General features: G+C 49.2%; 1 protein-coding gene across 1 annotated transcript; it reads right to left on the reverse strand.

Moving 5' to 3' along the window:
* Positions 1–2,036: 2,036 nt before the first annotated feature.
* LOC311223736 (beta-1,4-galactosyltransferase 1-like) lies at positions 2,037–5,085 on the reverse strand (the record flags this gene model as incomplete). Its single annotated transcript, XM_084308508.1, has 2 exons — positions 2,037–2,905; positions 4,956–5,085. 2 exons carry the CDS (start codon positions 5,083–5,085, stop codon positions 2,037–2,039), a joined length of 999 nt encoding a protein of 332 aa, XP_084164634.1.
* Between the last annotated feature and the right edge of the window lie 16,949 nt (positions 5,086–22,034).

Consider the following 22,034-nt stretch of genomic DNA (forward strand, 5'->3'; position numbering starts at 1 on the left):
TAGTGGAGCATCCTTGTTGGTGTAGTGGTCCAGGAGATTTTGATTCCCATCCTCCCCAAACATAGGCCTGTCATGGCTCTCTATTGAGTGGTTCTCAACCAAATTGATACACAATAGCCCCATTTCATACGATTCTGAGGGACCCCCATCTAAGAAGGTTTTGGTTGTTATATATGATTAAAGGTGTAGATAACATTTTATGTAAACTGTGGGATATTCGTGGATATCCTGAAGAAGAATGTTCTCAGTCAACCGAGGTTTGGATAATAACAAAGGTTTATTAACCAAACAGATAGAAATATACATAGTACATAGAGAGAATGGCTGAGGGGCTCTCCCGAGGTGATCAGCTGAAATGACCCAGGTAAAGCGACCTCGATTGTGGTCGGGAGGAGCCCTATATAGTTAAAAGGGGGGGGGGATGTGGTCCCATTTGATTTGATAGGTCAATTGGGTGGGGGAGGGGCACACAGGTAAGGGGACACAGGGGAGTGGGAATGTCTTTACATGAGGGCATTATATTATTCCACAGTTACTCACTTTTCTCTATTATAATGTGGGTGAGATTAATGTATTGGGGGATGTCTTAACATGAGAGAGTTGGGGAATCAATATATTATTCCACAAAACCAATCATAAAAAGAAATGATTAATAATAATATATATACAGTATATATCCAGAGATTTTAGAAAGGTGTGAAAAAGTATTGCTTTGACAATTGCACAGACAATGTGCTCTATGGCAGGGGTTCCCAAACTTTTCAGGCCGGGACCCAGAAAATAAAGCGTCAGAGAGCCGCGGCCCAATGCACATCGTCAGGCTTTTTTCTTTTTTTTTTTTGCCAGGCGACCGATTTTTTAAGCCAAATATCACTTCAATCCTATTAAGTTAGTTCAAGTTAGTTATTCATTTATATGTGCTATTTATGAGAGGGCTAACTTGTTGCAAAATAATAATGATAATAATAATAGCCTCATTAAAATACTATTGTTGCTTCGGTTGTTTTCAGCGTTTTATGTGCATAGTCTGTTATTTAGTTTGAAATGTTCGTTGAAATAAGTAGATTTTTCGTTTTTGTTTATTTATTAAGTTAATATAAAACCATATAGTCACATTTTAGAATACAATAGAATAGAATTTTAGAATACAACTAGAAACACTGTCCTGGCCTGCTTCTAAGTTCAGTGGCCTGACAAAATCTTTGGGTCGCGACCCCGACTTTGGGAACCACTGCTCTATGGGACAAAGGAACTTAAAGGTGCTATAGATAACATTCAGCCACTAGGTGTCGCACTAGAGCACCAGTATGTAATTGATCCAATCAGGTGCATTCCACGTGGGGCAATGGGAAGTAGGGAGGGGATACATGCCTGCAACATGAAAACAACAACATTCATTTTGGACCCGCAAACATTTTTTAAATGATAAATTCATGAATCAATTATATTTTGGGGGGTGAAAGCAATATTTTAATTATATTATTTATTCTACGATTACTCTACATACATTCCAGCGGCGTCTGGACAGAAGACTTTAAACAGATGATGATTTTTAATCTATTGCACCTTTATGTAAGTTTTGGTTTGAATTGGGCCCAGCTCTACATGCCAGGACACTGAAGACTGTTATCTTTTCTATGAAACCATCACATCGTTGTCTCTCTTAATTGCAGACAGGTCACAGGATTTTGTAGGAAATAACCCAATTTTGAATAATAATAATAATAATAATCTTGTGTGTTTTGGTTTTTATCCTTGGTGTTTTTACTGTGTCCTATTCCATTCTCAACCAGAGAATAAAATGCATATTTATTACATTCCACTTGCGTTGACTCAAGTTTTTTTATTTATTTTTGGTGGTGAAATATAATTGCGTCTCACATCACATATTTACAGTACAGTATATCGGTACCTACAGTGAGTTCAAACCTGCATTGCTCCACATCTATGATGCAATGTATCCTCGTTTTCAACACATGCCAACGTAATGAGCCATTGTCTACGTCCAAAGTCATTGTGATAAAGAGTTATACCAGTTATGCAGGAGCACCAACATCCACAGTGATGATAGTAAAAAGCTTATCTTTCTCAATCCGAACCACAGTGTAGTTGAGTGAGTTGAGTCCATCTTTGTCCATGGTGGACCCAGTTATCCTCAACAAGTCGAAGCTCTGTGGATTAGCCTCATTGTGCAGGTCTGCATTGTGTTTGATCATCCTGTATCTACCGACCTGCAGGTCAGGCCGAGAGATGTTCAGACCTCTGAGGGAGATGCGATTGTACAGATCGTCGTCCTCCCCTCCCCAGCCCCAAAACCGGTTGGAGAAGCCGTTGATCTTCAAGTACTGCTCTTTAGACAGTGAACTCACTCCGCCGAAGTAGGTCTCGTAGGGCAACCGGAAGCCAAACTTGTCGATGGCCACCGACAGGTGCCGCGGCTGACTGAAACACCTGTAGGTGTTGCGATCGTCCATAGGAACCAGGTCCACGTCGCTGAAGACGAAGCAGTTGTAGTCGTACTCCTTCTGGGCCTCAGCGAAGCCCACGTTCATCAGCTTGGCGCGGTTGAACGTGGTTTCCCCGAGCTGGTTGATGATGTAAACACCGTAGTCCAGCTGCTGTCGCTGGAGGAACGGGTGGAGGTAGTGGAGCCAGTGCTTTAGGTGGTGGTCCCTGTTGCGGAAGGGGATGATAACCGCCACTCTCTGTAGGGAGATGCAGTCTGTGGGTTTGTAGCGACCCCCGTCCCAGAGACCAGGGTTCTCCATCCGGACAGAGTCTAAAGTACGTGTCCAATTAAATTCCACTGCGATTGGACCAACCAGATGAGGGGATGATAGCGGGAAGAATACAGCGCAGTGAGGGAAGGATTCGATGGCTTCTTTATTCCCAAAAAGAACGTTATCTATGAGAGGGCCAGGTTCAACAAGAGGATGCAGCAAGCATCAGAAACTGTGGACTCATTCATTACAGCACTGTATGCTTTAGGTGAAAACTGTGAGTACGGGGGGCTGCACAATGAACTGTTACGGGACAGATTGGTAGTTGGTCTCAGAGACACAGGGCTATCAGAGAGGATGCAGTTAGTCAAAGATTTAACCCTGACAAAAGCCATTAACATGGCGGGGCAGTCTGAGGAGATTAAGAGACAACAGACTGACCTAAGGAGTGAGATGACTAGTAGTAGCAAGATTGAGGTGGATGCAGTGCATGCTAGCAAGGGGAAACCCTGGGCTGTAAACAAAGGACAGCCACATGCCCAGGCTAAACCAAGGCAATAGCCTCCTAAAGGAGAGGATTATAAATCTTGTTTCAGATGTGGTAAACCTTCTCATCCAATATCACAGTGTGCTGCTAAAAATGTAGTGTGTCACAACTATGGTAAACTGGGCCATTATGCTAAAGTATGCAAATCAGCCAGTGGTGTGAACGCTGTCACAGAGGACAGTAGTAGCATATTTTTAGGTAGTGTGGAGGCAGGAGATGACCCATGGACTGTAGACATCGGCATCAGAGACTCCAAGGTCAGATTTAAGATCGACACAGGGGCAGATGTTACAGTCATGCCAGAGCAGGTGTATGAAAAGCTAGTTCAGTCAGGCTCAGAGCACAAGCTGATCAGTCCATGTAAGCCACTGTTTGGGCCTGGACGGGTGGCACTAGAGGTGAAGGGAGCTGTGAGGGAAGTGTTGTGCTATGGAGACAGGACTGTAACTGAGGATGTTTACATAGTCAAAAACCTCCATACATCCCTGCTGAGTAGACCAGCCTCTGTCAAGCTTAATCTAGTAGCTCAAGTTCAAGTTCTTTAATAGTTGTCATACAGAAGTACAGAATACTTTCATACAAAATGCTTCTTACTGTTACGCTCCAGAGACTGTGCTAGACAAGATAGTATCAAATAACATAATAACATAATATAGCATGAATTTAGAAGAAGAAAATGAGGTCACAGTTGTTCGGTATAGACATATGTACAATGTTCTGAGTTACCATATAATATACAATACACAATACTATGCAGTGTACTAATGTACAGTACTATCTAGTGCAAAGCAGAAATGGGATGAGGTACAATTTTAGGTACAATTTACAGTAAGGTGTACGAGTTGTAGTGCAATCCTTCATCCATAAATATAAAGTGTGGGGAGTGGGTGCTACAGTGTGTTTGTTTAAAGTGGGTGTGTGCTATAAAGTGTGTGTAGTGGGTGCTACAGTGTGTTTGTTTAAAGTGAGTGTGTGCGTGTGGATGTGTGTGCTATGTGTGTTTGGTGGTTGTTGTTGTGTAGTGTTCATTCATTGTTCGTTTAGCAGCCTGATGGCCTGGGGATAGAAGCTACTTCTGAGTCTTTCTGTGCTCGCCTTGAGACTCCTGTATCGCTTGCCTGACGGCAGCAGTTCAAAGAGGCAGTTGTTCGGGTGGCTCGAGTCCTTAATAATTCTCTTAGCCTTCCCCTTGCAACGCTTGTAGTAAATGTTCTGGAGGGTGGGGAGCCCCCCTCCAATTGTGCGTTCGGCTGAACGTGTCACTCTTTGTAGTCTGCTTTGGTCTTTTGCAGTGCTATTCCCAAACCAGGAGGTGATGTTGCCGGTCAAGATGCTCTCTATTGTACATGAGTAGAAGTTCTTAAGGATCTTCTGGCTGACTTGGAACTTCCTTAGGCGCCTGAGGAAGTAGAGGCGTTGTCGTGCCTTCTTCACCACACTGTTAATGTGTATGGTCCATGTCAAGTCCTCGGATATGTGGGCTCCGAGGTACTTGAAGCTGTTGACTCTCTCAACCGGTGCCCCGTCGATGCTGAGGGGGCTGTAGTCCTTGACCCCCGACCTCCTGAAGTCCACTAGAGTAGATAGCATAAGCTTAGACACAGTGAAGGAGAGCTACCCAAAGCTCTGGGAGGGGTTGGGTCTGTTGCAAAAGGAATACACAATCAAGCTCAAGCCTGATGCCAAACCGTTCGCACTCAGTGTGCCACGACGAGTGGCGCTCCCATTGATGGGAAAGGTCAAGACGGAGCTTAAACGGATGGAGCAGCTGGGGGTCATCACCAGGATCGAGGAACCTACAGACTGGTGCTGCGGCATGGTCGTAGCCCCGAAGAAGGCGAAGGACGAGGTCCGCATCTGTGTGGACTTAACCCCTCTGAATGAGGCCGTGTGCAGAGAGAAGTTTATTCTCCCCTCAGTTGACCAAACCCTCGGCATGCTAGCAGGAGCACAACTCTTCACCAAACTGGATGCTAATATGGGGTTCTGGCAGATTCCTCTGGCGAAGGAGTTTGCACTCTACACTACATTTATCACCCCATTTGGCCGTTACTACTTCAATCGGCTACCATTTGGAATTTCTTCTGCCCCAGAACATTTCCAGAATCGGATGGTGACAGAAGTCACAGAGGGTCTCGAAGGAGTCGCCTGCCATATGGACGACGTCCTCATATGGGGCTCATCTCAAGTGGAGCACGATGCAAGAGTGCATGTTGTCCTGGAGAGGGCGCAAAAGGCCGGAATCACTCTCAACATGGACAAATGTGAGGGTGAGGTCAGACCCGGACAAAACAAGAGCGGTTCAACACATGGACCAGCCAACTGACATGACTAAGCTCAGGAGCTTCCTGGGCATGGTCAACCAGCTCGGGAAGTTCATTCCTAATCTGGCGGAGAAGGACAAGCCGCTGAGAGACTTGCTGTCTAAGAAGAACCTGTGGGTCTGGGGACATGAACAGCAAAAGGCATTCGACAACCTCAAACAGGAGCTCTCATCTACACCTGTATGATCCTAATCGTGACCTGAAGATTTGGGCAGATGCCTCGTCATACGGATTGGGAGCGGTCATGCTACAGAGAAACAATGATGTCTGGGCACCTGTAGCGTATGCCTCCAGGTCTCTCACACCCACAGAGCAGCGGTACGCCCAGGTAGAAAAGGAGGCTCTGGCCCTGACCTGGGCGTGTGAGAGGTTCAATGACTTTATCCTGGGTCTGCGTTTCGAGTTGGAGACAGACCATAAGCCACTGGTGAGCCTGCTAGGGGGACAGGCGCTCGACGCTCTCCCACCACGGATACAGCGGTTCCGTATGCGTCTCATGAGATACTCTTACTTCATCACTCACGTCGCTGGGAAGAGTCTGACTACAGCCGACACCCTGTCGCGTGCACCTCTGGGGGACGGCGGCACCGGACGGGACAAAGAGCTGATGGAGGACACCAATATCTACGTTGACTCCATCATGGATAACCTACCAGCAAGTAGCAGCTACTTACACGATCTCAGGGAACAGCTGGGCAACGACAGTGTGTGCACATAGGTCATGCAATACTGCTTGCAGGGGTGGCCAGACCGCAGCAGACTGGAAGGGCCGGTGAGGCACTACTGGGTGGAGCGCGCCGTCCTGAGTGTGCATGATGGACTGCTACTGAGGGGCACGAGATTGGTGATCCCCTCCACATTGAGAAACAGTGTATTGGAAAAGATACACGAGGGCCACCAGGGGGTGGTCAAGTGCGGAGACCGGGCAAGGCAGGCTGTGTGGTGGCCAGGGTTGAGCAGTCAGATAGAGGAGCTAGTTCTGAACTGTAGAGCGTGTCTCGAAGAGCGGGTGAACACGCGGGAGCCACTCATGCCAACTACACTCCCCGACAGGCCCTGGCAGAAGCTGGGGGCAGACCTGTTCTCCCTGAACGGTAGCAACTATCTGCTCGTGGTTGACTACTACTCCAGGTATGTGGAGATAGCCAAACTAGGCCCAACAAGATCATCGGATGTCATAGTTCACCTCAAATCAATCGCTCGGCATGGAATTCCAGAGACTTTGATATCTGATAACGGGCCCCAATTTTCGGGACAGGACATGCAAGCCTTCGCTGCACATTATGGCTTTGTGCACACAACCAGCAGTCCGAGATTTCCCCAATCGAACGGCGAATCGGAACGAGCAGTCAAAACAATTAAAAACCTGCTGAAGAAATCATCAGGTCCATATCTAGCCATGCTCGCATACAGGGCGACGCCTTTGAATAATGGTTTCAGCCCAGCGCAGCTGCTCATGGGACGCCGTCTGTGCACAACGGTGCCTACCTTCCCAGCGGTGTTGGAGCCAGCACTTCCCGATCTAAGGAGGCTTCAGCAAAGGGAAAGAGAGAAGAGATGGATGGATTCGAAGCACTTCAACCAGAGACACAGGGTGAAGAATCTCACAACGCTGTCACCAGGAGATCCGGTGTGGGTCACCGATATGAAGTCACCAGGCACAGTGACAGCCGCACATCACACACCACGGTCCTACCTTGTCAGCGGGCCACATGGCACAATCAGACGAAACCGTCATCACCTAGTGCCTATGCCCGAACAGAGACACGAAGCCCGACACAGTCATACACCACAGGAGGACATTCCTGTTGTGCCTGGTTCTCCTCAACCAGTACTGTCTAGTATGGACTCACCTCGGGTCTCCCCTGACACGGTCAGAACAAGGTCGGGCAGAGAGGTAGTCAGACCTCATAGACTAGATCTGTGAGAGGAACATTGTTTGATGTTTTAATGTACACGTAAAGAGTGCATTGTTTGATGTTCTAATGTACACGTAAAAAGTGCATTGTTTAACCAGTTTCATAAACACATTTATTCTGTATGTGAAGGTTATGTGAAGATGTTCATGTGGAACTGGGAAATGTTAATGTTATTCTAACAGGTCAAAAAGGGAGATGTGGTGTAAGCCAATAGCCTAGGAGAGTGGGCGGGACTTGAGTAGAGTTCAGAGTGCAATTGTGTATGCTCACGACATGTTGTATGGTGATACACGGAGGTACATTAAAAGCTATAACTAAAGGTACCTACTGTCTGACTGGCTCATTGAGGTATAGGAACACATTACATGACAACTGTCACTCACTGTCCCCCAGTCTCTCTCTCTCTCTCTCTCTCTCTCTCTCTCTCTCTCTCTCTCTCTCTCTCTCTCTCTCTCTCTCTCTCTCTCTCTCTCTCTCTCTCTGTGCAGTTCCAGTGTAGCAGCAGCGGGACCCTGAAGAGTTTTGAAAGATGAGGGGAACGTCGGTTGCTGTCACCATGTTGCTGACGGCGGCAGTTTCTTAGTACATTTACACACCTTTGCCCGATGCCATGCAGGAGAAGTGGAAGCTGATGATGGTGGATGCTGGATTCCGAGCAATCGTGCAAGTGGTAAGAATCTAGTGCTTTTCATCAAATGATAAATCAACACAGCTTGTCTTTATGCAGAGCGGGTGGAGCTGCAGCAGAGATGACGCCACAGGCTGCTAGGCTGCTATATCCGACTTGTATATGATTATTATTATGATCTTAATAGACCCTCTTTGGGACTAGTCTAGAATATTGTTCAACCCACCTAGCCCCTTGTTTGCTGTGATGTCCTTCATCCTGCATTATCAAACTCATTGTTTCAAATCTGATCTGAAAAGGGTCCTTTGCCTGCTTATAAAGATTTGACACACTTGCAATAATTGTTTCCCCACATTACCCAAGGTTGTCGGACATACAGTATTTGTAAAGTGACTAAATATAGATAATACATTGCATCTCTGAATGTACTGCAGAAGGTTATAATATACAACATATCCCACACCTCTGATAAAGACGCACCTGAACTTTGGAGAGGCTATGTGCACACACACTGGCTATGTGCACACACACACACACATTACGTGCACCCACACTGGCTATGTGCACACACCCTAACGTCTTTGTTACTGATGATCCACTGACAGTGTGGTGTGGCTCCATGTGACCTAGTGTTTTGTTGTTTTCTCACCAGGTTGTGTACGATGCAGTGAAAAGTCTAGATGTCACAGAAACATTAACTTCTTATGTGTGTGTCTGTGTGCATGTGCGCGTGCACGTGTGCGTGTGTGTGTCGACACAGTCACAGACCTTTGTCGTCATTTGACATCATTCCTTCATGTCTTCACCTCTGGCTCTGTTTGATGAAACTACTTCTATTGGTGAAGAGGAACAACAGCCACTCCCTATTGCCTCAGTATTATGGAAGTTACATAATACCATAGAGGACTGGTGGACTGGTTGAACGACAAGCTCTGTCCCCTCGTTGAGAAACCTGCCCGTTGTTCCCAACCCAGTACATGGCTGACGGATGCAGTGAGAGAACAACAAAGACAGGTCCTGAGAGCGGCTGAGAGGAAGTATAGAAAGTCACGCCTCACTGCTGACATCGACACATATCACAACCTCTTGTTAACATTCTCCAAAACCATTACTAAGCTTCTTTCTTTCACCATAGGATCGAGGCCTCTGCCAAGAACCTTCGCAAACTGCATGCTACCATGTCCTCCCTCCTCACTCCACCCCCCACCCCCTCCCCCCTCATCTTTCTCTGCCGAAGACTTTGCGATCTTCTTTGAGGAAAAAGTGGAGAACATCCGCAGCGCCTTCTCCCAACCCCCACCCATTCCAAATACTGAATCGAGAACCTCATCCTTCACTCTGTCATCTTTCTCTCCCATTACAGAAGCCGAGACCCTGACACTGGTAACGTCGAACCGTCCGACTACATGCCAGCTGGACCAGCTACCCTCCCCACTCCTCCAGAGTCCAGACCATAGCACCAGACATCCTCCCATTCCTAACTGCAACCATCAACTCCTCCCTCAACTCGGGGGTGGTCCCCACCTCCCTAAAACAAGCCAGAGTCACACCGCTCATAACAAAAAACAACCCTGAACCCCACCGTCATAGGCAACTATCGTCCTGTCTCTCTTCTCTCCTTCCTTTCTAAAACACTTGAACGTGCTGTATCCAACCAACTTACTGCTTATCTCTTACAGAATGACCTCCTAGACCCTAATCAGTCAGGCTTCCGGGCTGGCCACTCCACAGAAACGGCCCTCATTGCGGTCACAGAGGCACTTCACTTAGTAAAAGCGAAAGGCCTCTCCTCTGTCCTGATTCTAGATCTATCTGCAGCCTTCAACACAGTCAACCATCAGATCCTCCTCGCGTCCCTCGCAGGAATGGGAGTTGCTGGCTCTGCGCTGACATGGCTGACATACCTCAATTACCGCTCCTACCAAGTGTCATGGAGAGGGACCCTGTCGGCCACACCCCCCTGCGGACGGGTGTCCCCCAGGGCTCGGTCCTAGGACCCCTTCTCTTCTCCCTCTACACCAGGGGTGGCCAACCAGTCAAAATGGCGCTGCCACGTCCGGCTGCCTATCTGTTCGCTCCGACGAGACTGTGCTTACTTTTGTTAATATTTATAGTTTTAAGAGTTTTGTTTGTACCAGCTGTTGGTGCATTTAATGTGTATGACCGGCAGTCACTCATCGACATTGGATTAAGAAAAACTTACCATCTGGATTGCTCTCTGGATCGGCTCGCTGAGCAGCAACAATGGCCTGCTGAGATCCTGAGCTGCGGCCCAGGCATCAACAAAGAAGAACGCAGGCGGCGAGGAAAACGAGCCGGCGTTCGAAACAGACTACGATCCAGGAGACACAGAACGCCATTGCCCAGCATATTATTGGCCAATGTGCAATCAATAGAAAATAAACTGGACGACATCAGAGCACGGATTCAATTCCAAAGAGACGTTAGAGACTGTAATGTTCTCTGCTTCACCGAGACGTGGCTGACGCCGGACGTCCCAGACCACACTATCCAACCGGCCGACCACTTCTTCATCCACCGCAAAGATCGAACAGAAGAATCCGGTAAACAGCGGGGAGGTGGAATAGCCTTCATGTTGAACAACAATTGGAGTGATCCAGGCAACGTGAAGGAGCTTTCAAACCACTGCTCCCCCAACCTGGAGTATATATCCATCAAGTGTCGGCCTTTCTTTCTCCCGAGAGAGTTAACGTCGGTCATCCTGATCGGAGTGTATATTCCCCCCCATGCAAACACTGGAGTCGCGCTTTCCCTGCTTCATGACGAGGTAAACAAACTTCAAACAGCTAATGTTGACGCTGCTATTGTGGTTGTGGGTGATTTTAATGGCGCCAATCTGAGAAAAGTATTTCCAAACTTCTACCAGCACGGGACTTGTACTACCAGAGGCGGGAATATTTTAGACCACTGCTACTCACAATTTAAGTGTGGATATAAGTCTCAAGCTGCTAGTGGTTTCGGCAAATCAGACCATGACGCCATGGTCTTCCTTTTATCAAAATATAAACAAAGTCTCAAGCGCGCCCCGGTAGTATCCCCGAGATGTGCAGCGATGGTCTGTAGAATCAGAGGAGACGCTACAAGCTGCACTTGAATGTACAGACTGGGGGGTGTTCCGCGACAACACAGATAACATTAATGACTACACGGAAACAGTGCTGGACTTTGTTTGTACTTTGGTAAAAATAACAATCCCCACTACCACAATTAGAGTTTACCCAAACCAAAAGCCCTGGGTAGACAAATCCGTCCGCGAAGCTCTGAAGGTGCGCACCTCAGCCTACAACGCCGGGCTTGTGGCAGGCAACATGAATGACCACAAGGTGGCGAGATACAACGTTAGGAGGGCAGTAATAGAAGCAAAAAGGCGCTACAGGGATCAAATCGAACTTCAATATGAACAGGCTGACTCTAGAGGTATGTGGCAGGGCCTCAGAACGATGACAGATTACAAAGGCACCTCCCTCAAGCTGAACAGTGACATCTCCTTAGCAAATGATCTCAATACCTTCTATGCAAGGTTTGAGGCTGGGAATAACAGCACCAGCCTACAAACCACTGCAATAGAGGGGGGGGGGGGCGCTGCTGATGGAGACTCAGTGTTCAGGATAACAGAACATGAGGTGAGGAGGACCTTTAAGAAAGTGAATATCAGGAAGGCAGCAGGACCGGACGGCATCCCCGGCCGCGTCCTAAAAGTCTGTGCCGACCAACTGGCCCCGGTATTCACTGACATATTTAACCTGTCCTTAGAACAGGCTGTCATCCCCACCTGTCTGAAGAAGTCCACCATTATCCCTGTACCGCCCTGTAGCTCTCACCTCCATAGCCATGTGCTTTGAGAAGCTAGTGAAGGGCTACATCTGCTCCTCCCTCCCCATCAACCTGGACCCCCTGCAATTTGCATACCGCCCCAACAGGTCCACGGAGGACGCCATAGCCCATGTACTGCACACAGCAGCATCACACCTGGACAAGAGGCAGGGGAACTATGTGAGAATGCTATTCATCGACTACAGCTCAGCATTCAATACCATAGTCCCCTCCAAACTCATAGCCAAGCTCAGGGACCTGGGCTTGAACTATGACCTCTGCCAGTGGGTCTTGGATTTCCTGACGGGCAGACCCCAGGTGGTGAGAGCAGGCAACTGCACCTCCTCATCCATCACTCTCAACATAGGGGCCCCCCAGGGCTGTGTCCTGAGTCCCCTCCTCTACTCCCTGTACACACATGACTGCGTGGCACAGCGGAACAACAACACAATCATCAAATTGGCTGACAACACAGTAGTGGTGGGCCTGATCTCTGCAAACGACGAGAGGGCCTACCTGGATGAGGTTAAGGTTCTAGCGGGATGGTGTCAAGAGAACTGCCTCTCCCTGAACGTCAGCAAAACAAAGGAGATGATTGTGGACTTTAGGAGGTCGGGGGTCAGGGACTACAGCCCCCTCAGCATTGATGGGGCACCGGTTGAGAGAGTGAACAGTTTTAAGTACCTCGGAGTCCACATATCCGAGGACTTGACATGGACCACACACATTGACAGTGTTATCAAGAAGGCACGACAACGCCTCTACTTCCTTAGGCGCTTAATTAAGGAAGTTCAACGTGAGTCAGAATATCCTCAAGAACTTCTACTCATGCACAATAGAGAGCATCCTGACTGGCAATATCACCTCCTGGTTTGGGAATAGCACTGCACAAGACCGCAGCAGACTACAGAGAGTGGCCCGTTCAGCCGAACGCACAATTGGAGGGGGCTTCCCACTCTCCAAGGCATTTACAACAAGCGGTGCATGGGCAAGGCTAAGAGAATAATCAAAGACTCCAGCCACCCAAACAACTGCCTCTTTGAACTGCTGCGGTCAGGCAAGCGATACCGGAGTCTTATGGCAAGCACAGAGAGACTCAGAAGGAGCTTCTATCCCCAGGCCATCAGGATGCTCAATGATCAATGAACAATGATTGAACAATGAACAATCGTAACAACCATCAAATGCACTCACAGCACACACATCCACACGCACACACTCACTTTAAACAAACAACTCACTGCAGCACCCACTTTACCCACTTTAGAACACCTAAACACACGTTATATTTATTGGCAAAGAATTTGCACTACAACCCATACCTCATTACACCTTACTGTAAATTGTACCTAAATTGTACCTCATCCCATTTCTGCATTGTACTGTATAGTATATAGTATATTGTATTGTAACTCAGTTACTTTTCTACTCTGCATTGTACATTGTATATATGTATATATTGAACACTTTTGTCTACGTACTTGACTTCTATTTTATACTTACTATACTTTTTATACTTATCTATTTTTATCTAGCACAATCTCTGGAGCAAAACAGAAAGAAGCATTTTATATAAAAGTATTCTGTACTTCTGTATGACAACTAATAAAGAAACTTGAACTTGAGACTAAGAGCCACAAAAATGACTGTGGTACCACAAAGAGCCACACCATTATACCAGCGTTTCTCACCCTTTTTTTCAGCACCCTTCATGTGTTTATAGGTCCCACCCTCTGGCCTCTGATGTTGCTAATTCGATACCGGTGTCTCTTCCGTTGGTGACGAGCGCAATGTCCGCTGCGCCACCCAGCCGCCTTGCAATCACGCATAACTCAGCTTTTGTGCAGCCCTCAAATTGACCCGCCACAAAAGCATCCTAATCAAAAGTTGCCATAGCTATATCCTCTACCACAGGGCGGCACCTGAGAAAAGAAAACAGAAAGAGGGGGGTTATCATCAGGGTACGTCACAGTGATAGTGAAAGGTTAACGATAGGTTATGTATATAACCTAGTTATATGAGTACTGGCTGAGCGTCCCACTCTTAAGCCTATCGAGATATACCTCATCTCATGTACCTATTGTACTTACACAACGAATAAAACGAATACACTCACACCTGCCGGGTCCCGCCCCTACGGAGGCGTAGCCTATAAGATAGTAGGCGTGGTCCTCAATACACCCTTCCTCGCCAAAATCTCGTTCCCAGTCAAAAGATCCCTCAAGGGGACTCAGGGCCGCTTAAGAGCGGGACGCTCAGCCAGTACTCATATAACTAGGTTATATACATAACCTATCGTTATATTATCGTACTTGGCTTATCGCGTCCCGCTCTTAAGCCTATCGTGATATGGGGTAAGAGCGGACGCGAGGCCCGACAAATGTACCCCCTGAGGACCCGAAAGCCCACATCAAGGGGTTTGGGGAGTCCTGTCACCCCATCCTCCCTAACGAAGGGGGGGCGCAGTCAACTCCACCGGAGTGCGAACAAGGAGGAACTAGAACCCCTTGAACACACAGCACAGGTGGAACCACGTGTGACTTAACACACTGTGGCCCATACCCATACACTCCTGCTACCCTAGCAAGGACGGGAAGCAGGAAAGGCCACAGACCCCAGAACCGCCTGGGAGACAGAACCCCCGGTCATGTCCATGAGGTAAAACCTTACAAAGGGGCCCGGGGAGGACCATGAAGCTGCAGCACAGATGTCCTCCACCGAAGCCCCACCCAGGAGAGCGGCAGAGGCAGCCACCCCACGAGTGGAGTGCGCCCTGACGCCCCCAGGGGGATCCTGCCCAGCCAACGTGTAGCAGAGAGCAATGCCCTCGCACAACCAATGGGACAGGCGCTGTTTCGACAGTGCCTTACCCGCACGAGAACCACCGTGACAGACAAAAAGCTGGTCGGTAACCCTGAAGTCCTGAGTACGGCTGAGGTAAATTCCCAAAGCGCGGACCGGACATGACAGGTGAAGGCCCGCATCTAACTCACTAGTGTGAGGAGGCGGACGAAACGCCTGAACCACAATATCCCGGGAGCGGAAGGAACTCTGGATATTCTTAGGCATGAAAGCAGGATTAGGTCGCAGAGTGGCACCGCAATCGGCCCAAAAAGACAGGCACTCTGGACGTACCGAAAGAGCACAGAGCTCACCCACGCGTTTAGCGGAGGTGACAGCCAGCAGGAACGCGGTCTTGAAGGACAGCTGTCCCAACGGCGCCTGCTCGAGCGGCTCAAACGAGGCAGAGGACCAATTGAAGATCACAAGTCGGAGCCAAAGAGCGTTGCACCGGCTTAACGCGTCGAGTGCCAAGCAGGAAACGCTTCACAAGAGGGTGGCTGAACATATATAGCTGCCGCATATACCCTCACCGTCGAAGCCGACAGTCTATCAAGGAGAGACTGGAGATAACTCAGGACAGCATCCAGGGGGCAGGAGACTGGGTCCCGGCCCCCCGCCTTACACCACTCTTGGAACATACGCCATCTGCCCGCGGAAAGCGCGACAGTGGAGGGAGCATGTGCATTCCGGATGGTATCAACCACAGAAGGGTCCATCCTCTCCAGACTCACCCTCCCACCAGCCACACCAGCAGGCGTTGGCTCAACACCGGGTACTGGAACAGAGACCCGTTGTGCTGTGAGAGGGCCGTCGCCGACCAAGGAATAACCCAAGGAGGAGCGACCAGAAGCTGGATCAAGACCGGGAACCACACTGCCGTGCCCCGGTCCGGCGCGACCAGGATCACCGTCCTGCGCTCCCTCCGTATCCGCTCCAACAGCTGACCCAACAGATGTACAGGAGGAAAGGCGTACAGAAGACCGGGCGGCCATGGAAAGATCGAGAAGGCATCCACCCCCAAGGGGTGATGATCCGCTCGACTGACCGAGAACCACAAGGGGCACTTGTGAGAGTGTCGGCACGCAAACAGATCTACCGAGGCCTCCCCGAACCGATCCCAGATCTGTCTGACTATGTCGGGGTGGAGTTCCCACTCGTCGTGACGAGGACCGCCCCGAGACATCATATCCGCGCCCATATTCTCTGCACCAGGAATGTGGAGCGCCCTCAGACTGCGCAGCCTGTGAGATGCCCATAGCCAAAGTTCGACCGCCGCCCGGTGCAGGTGGATGGAACGAGTCCCACCCTGCCTGTTGCTATACGCCCCTGCCGTCACACTGTCTGTCCTGACCAAAACGTGCTCGCCTACCACCAGGTGGCCGAACCGTTTGAGGACCAAAAGGACCGCCTTCAATTCCAACACATTGATGTGCGGGGTAGATGGACCGGCATGAACCGCCGGCCAGCTGCCCCCCACTGCGTGGGTCCGACACGTCCCTCCCCAACCCGTGAGAGAGGCGTCGGTGAAGACCGCGACGTGTGAGCGCCTGCTGCCCATGGGGACCCCAATGGTGAGGATACCCAGCCTCTTCCAATGGGCGAGATCTCCCCATATCGACAAAGGAACCGTCAACCGTTTCCATTTGTCCCTCACCGGATCTATTCTCATAGAGAAAAACCACCTCTGTATCCTCCTCATGAAGAGAAGGCCAAGAGGAACCACCGTGTGAGCAGATGCCATCATACCGAGCAGACGCATCACTTGCCGTGACCATCCCTCCCAGACGGAAACCCCCGAGCGCGCGACTGATAGACACCCGGCGCTGCTCCGAGAGGGTTACAATCATGGGCCTCGACCTCAGCGTCAAGCCCAAGTACTCCACCTGTTGACTGGGAAGAGGCGTACTCTTCTTCCAGTTCACAGCAAAACCCAGCCTGGTGAGGAATTCCACCACCAGCCTGGTATGAGACCTGGAAACCTCCTCCGAACGACTGAGGAGTAGAATGTCATCGAGATAGAATAGAACTTGTATCCCCCGACGACATAGAGGCTCCAGTGCAGTTGCCACGCACTTGGTGAATGTGCGGGGAGCCAGAGAATAGCCGAACGGCATCCTCTGGTACTCGTACACTACGCCCTGAAACAGGAACCGTAGGAATTTCCTGTGAGGAGGGAAAATCGGGATGTGAAAATACGCATCCTTCAGGTCTATGGAGGTGAACCAGTCTCCCCTTCTGACAGCAAGCAGAAGGAGTTTGACGGTCAACATCCTGAACGGTCTCGCTACAATCATACGATTGAACGCGGACAGATCCAGTATAGGTCTGACCCCCCCTGTTTTCTTGGGCACCAGAAAATAACGGGAGTAGATGCCTGACATCGCGTCCTCTCTCGGAACCACGGCGGCGGCCTGCTTCGCCAACAGAGATTGGATCTCGTCGGCCAGGGCTGTCACTGCTTCTGACCCTGACAATAGGGTCGGCACCAAACCTGAGAACGGAGGGTGGGGTTGTGCGAACTGTAACACAAGCCCCTCCCTCAACGTTCTCTCTATCCACTCCTCAAAAAGGCATTCTTGTCGCCATATGTGAAAATAATCCCACAGCGCACCCGCCGTCAACTGACGCTGGGCCGCAAGAAATAGTAGATAGTTGGCCCGGTCCCTCCCGCTGTGCGACGCACCCAAGGGGGGACCCCGACAGAAAGGGCCGGTTTGATACAGGAGAAGCTGTCATCAAACTGGTTGACACACCTCCCCCCCTTGAACACCCCTCTAGCACACGCTGAGGAGTCGTTCCGGAGCTAGACACGCAAGGCATGAGGACCCCATGGGCTCCTACACACCGAAGCCCTGCAGTGATATTGCTACCACCCAAATCACGCTCGCCTCTGCTTCGCAGACCACTGCCGCTCTCACGGGAGTGGGAGGCATCAGCGCGATACCCCACCTGGCGAAGGCGAGGCCGGGGTAACCCTTGCTGTGCATTCAACAGAAGAGGCCTCGAGTCCCCCTGCTGACCACTGTAGCTAGTGGCAGCCGTAACACCAGGCTCACCCATCACACAACGTGTGGTGCAGGAGCCACGCGACAGCACAACATTCTCATGGACAGACCCAGGCTCAGCCATCAACTGGGTGTCAGCCCCTGTTCCCATGAGAAGTGAAGAATGGGGCCGCATGCGCTTCAAAGAAGGTTCGCGGCCCGCAGCCAAAGGAGAACGATCAGAGCCCCGCTTCCGTGGGTAACAGAGAGAGGATTGAACGGGGAGCGGGCTGCTCGCGGCAAAGTGACGACGGCTTGTTTTATCCAAACCGAATTCACCCAAAATGGCTGATCCCTCGGCCGCCAAGGCTGTCGGCCTTGTGGAACCCCGTTGACTCTCCGCCCAGGGCACCACTGGCGGGGGAAACATAGCCGCCTGTCGAGGATCTCGCCACAGTCGTTGACGAGACCGTGCTCCCACCTCTGGCTGCACAGCGTGAGGCGATGTAGAACCCAGATCAACAACCGCCTGCACCTCCACAGAATGACCAAAAAGCCTTTCTGTTTTAAAAGGAGTCATGAGGAGAGAAAACCTATCCTCTTCCCCAAGAGGAGAGTGCTCCAACCAAACATGCCGAACAACAAACGTTGACAGCATCCTAATCCTCCCCGCAGTTATAGCTTGCGACTGAGTCAAGATCTCTATAACACCACAAACATGCAACATGTTTATAATGTCGGCTGGACCCATAGCCCTACTACCCGACGCCAATGTGGATAGGAAACTAGCCAGCTGAGCCATAACACTGGCCGCCGCTACAAACCATCCTGCAGCAGTATACCACTCATCCGTCCATACTGCCACCCTCCGAGCCGATGCGGTCTCAAGCATCGGCCGGGTGGGACATCGTTCATCCCCGCCGGTGCACAGGATCAAAGCTACCTGGCTATGTAGCCACGGTACACCCGGCCTGCACCCAGTTGCACCCAGCCGGCCTGCACCCAGTTGTTAGCCCGTTTACCCGTAAAAAAGGTAAATAGGACTCAGCGAAACCCCCCACATTAGCAACCGACTGACCTTCATCAATGAAGCGGGTAAGAGGAGGGAAAAACGGAATTGTCCCGCGGCGGGGATCATTAGAACAACGACCCATTTCAGCGTCAACATTAGCATTAGCAGTAGTAGCATTAGCGTTAGCAGCGTGCTCCAGGATTGCCAGGAAAACGTCCACTGCAGTGGAACGTTCACCAAGCCGCCCCGGCCCTGGCGCCGAAACATACTCCACAGCATTACCAATACCAACATTGATGCCTAATGACACAGGGCTCACCGTTGTACAAGCCGGCCCGATAGCCAAACCATGTACGCTGCCCCTTGATCTGCTGTCGTCAGATGAGGAAACACCAACATAGGCCCGTCGTGTCGCTGAAACATGCCTCAAAGATGCCAGGGGTAAGCAAACCTCCGGTAAGCTTTCAACATTACGTAATTTCTCTAATCTTTTCATAACACTAGTTACATAAGGTGCATTGCATCCGCTATGCTGGGAACGAAAATAGAGGAAGGGTGTATTGGGGACCACGCCTACTATCTTATAGGCTACGCCTCCGTAGGGGCGGGACCCGGCAGGTGTGGGTGTATTAGTTTTATTCGTTGTGTAAGTACAATAGGTACATGAGATGAGGTATATCTCGATAGGCTTAAGAGCGGGACGCGATAAGCCAAGTACGATAATATAACCTTTTGTAGTGTGGTAGAGAAAGGTTAACCTTCTGTAGTGTGGTAGTGAAAGGGTTAACCTTCTGTAGTGTGGTAGTGAAAGGTTAACCTTCTGTAGTGTGGTAGTGAAAGGTTAACCTTCTATAGTGTGGTAGTGAAAGGTTAACCTGTAGTGTGGTAGTGTGGTAGAGTAACCCTTTGTAGTGTGGTAGTGAAAGGTTAACCCTTTGTAAGTGTGGTAGTGAAAGGGTTCAGCAAAAAAGATTCGTTGCATAAAATAAAAGACCACTTTGAATGAAATAGGACCATGATGATTGTACAGGTATTACAGGATAAACACACAAAAGAAAGACATGTCACATCACAATGACTGTAATGAAAACCATACCGTCAGAACTCAGAAACGTGACATGATGTGATATTTCGGGTGTGTTGCCCTCAGCTCTGCTCTGCTTTGAACCAACAGTTCAGCTCCTCTTTCTCCTTCTGACACAGGTCATGGCAGTGATGAGAGGAGGAGAGTTGGTAGGATGAAGGGGTGGAGTGTGCAGGTGCACACACACACACAGAGAATTCTGTTATGTCCCAGGGCAGGTCATACATTATGATGACATAGAGAAAACTAGAAGAAAGGGATCTCCTTTAGGGCTGAAATATATCTCTCTCTGCCACACACACAGTAGATCTCGTTCAATGAAAGAACTTGCAAGAATAACAAGTATATCAAGCAGAATAAATAATGTCTGATAGATACTCTGTATGCCTGCTCTAGATCATTACCAACACAAGGTCAGATTGGAATACTCTGAGAGACTGAAATCAGAACTGTCAACATTTCGATGGTGACACAATCTGTCAACAAAAGGCTTCAGCAGGAAGTGGCGGCTAAAGAAGGATGCACCGCCCTCTAGTGGCTCAGTAACGGCATTGATATTATTTGCTTTCAAGGTTATTAAAACCAGTGGTTTTTGATTGATTGATTGAAAAGTTTATTAACAGATTGCAGAATGGGTACAGTACAGTACATCTCAATACATACAATTGTTAAGGGGATGCAGACCAGAGAAAGACTTTCGTCTTGTTTCCACCAGGGTCCCCCATTTTCAATTCATCATAACATACATGACATACAGATAGACAGTACTGCTACATCTATACATTTATGACATATCAGATTTGCAAATACAGTACTGTTTGTGATACAAAAGTGTCCAGAAAAGGAGTGTATATACATTTGGCGTAGAAACTGTACATTGGAGGAGGTTGGTGGGGTGGGGTTGGGTGGGTTGGGTGAGGGCTGTACATTGGAGGTGGGGGGGGGGGGGGTTGGGTAGGGGACACACACACATTTTACACTGTACATTGGAATGTTGACAAAGCCTTACTTGGTCATTTACTGTACAACTAGGTTAGGACATTTGTAGGGGCCAGTTTCGAATTGCAGTCTCACGTAGGTGTTTTTTGAGAGTGTTTTTGAAGGTGGGTAGTGATTCACATTCCTTTACAGCTTTAGGCAGGGCGTTCCACATTGATGTGGCATAATTGCGAAACGTGTTTAGTCCCTTGTTTGAGCCGAATCTGGGTTTTACATGATTTGTGGAGCTCCCTCTGGTGTTGTGATCGTGGTATTCACTGACCTTTGGGAAGTATTTTGACATGTACATGGGTACCTTGGTCGCGTAGTGTATCTTGTAGACCAGGCCCATTGCAAGTTGCTGTACTCTGTCGTCTACTCTAAGCCATCCTAGGTTGTCAAAGTGGGCAGGGGTGAGGTGGGTTCTAGGAGTCAGGTCAAGTAGTAGTCTGACTAGCTTGTTTTGAGATGTTTGTAATTTGTTTTTTAGTGCCTTTGAGGTGCTTTGGTACCATGAGGTGCAAGCATAGTCGTAGTACCCTTGAATGAGTGCTCCTGCTAGAGTCTTCAGGGTATTCTTGTTTACCAGAGAGGAGATCCGGTACAAGAATCGCGTTCGTTGGTTGACTTTTTTTATTACATTGGATGCCATTTTGTCACAGGAAAGATTAGCCTCTAGGATGGAACCCAGGTAGGTAATTTCATCTTTCCTTGTGACAATATTGTCACCCACTGTAACCGAGAAGCCGTCAGTCTTGCTGAGTTTGTTATTTGAACCGAAGAGAATGGACTCTGTTTTGCCCATGTGTAATGATAGTTTGTTGTCGGCGAGCCATATGCAGATTTTGCCTAGTTCCGAGCTGAGGGCTTTTTCAACCTGTAACTTGTTCTTGTCAGAGACCAGCAGGGCTGAGTCGTCCGCAAACAGGAACAAGTTGCAGTCACAAGCTGACGACATGTCATTTGCATAAATTAGGAATAGTAGCGGTCCTAGTATGCTTCCTGGTGGATCAAGTACTCTCAGTTTATACTTAAGTGCATTACTTGGGTTTCAAGTTTTTGTTTTATTTGTCACATATAAGGTACATGTACATTACAGTGAAATGCTTGGTTCTGTATGAGCCTCCTGAGATTGTGCTTCCAACCCTGACCTACAGTAA

The sequence above is a fragment of the Notolepis coatsorum genome (assembly GCF_963971535.1).
Source record: "Notolepis coatsorum genome assembly, chromosome: 2".
NCBI lineage: Eukaryota > Metazoa > Chordata > Actinopteri > Aulopiformes > Paralepididae > Notolepis > Notolepis coatsorum.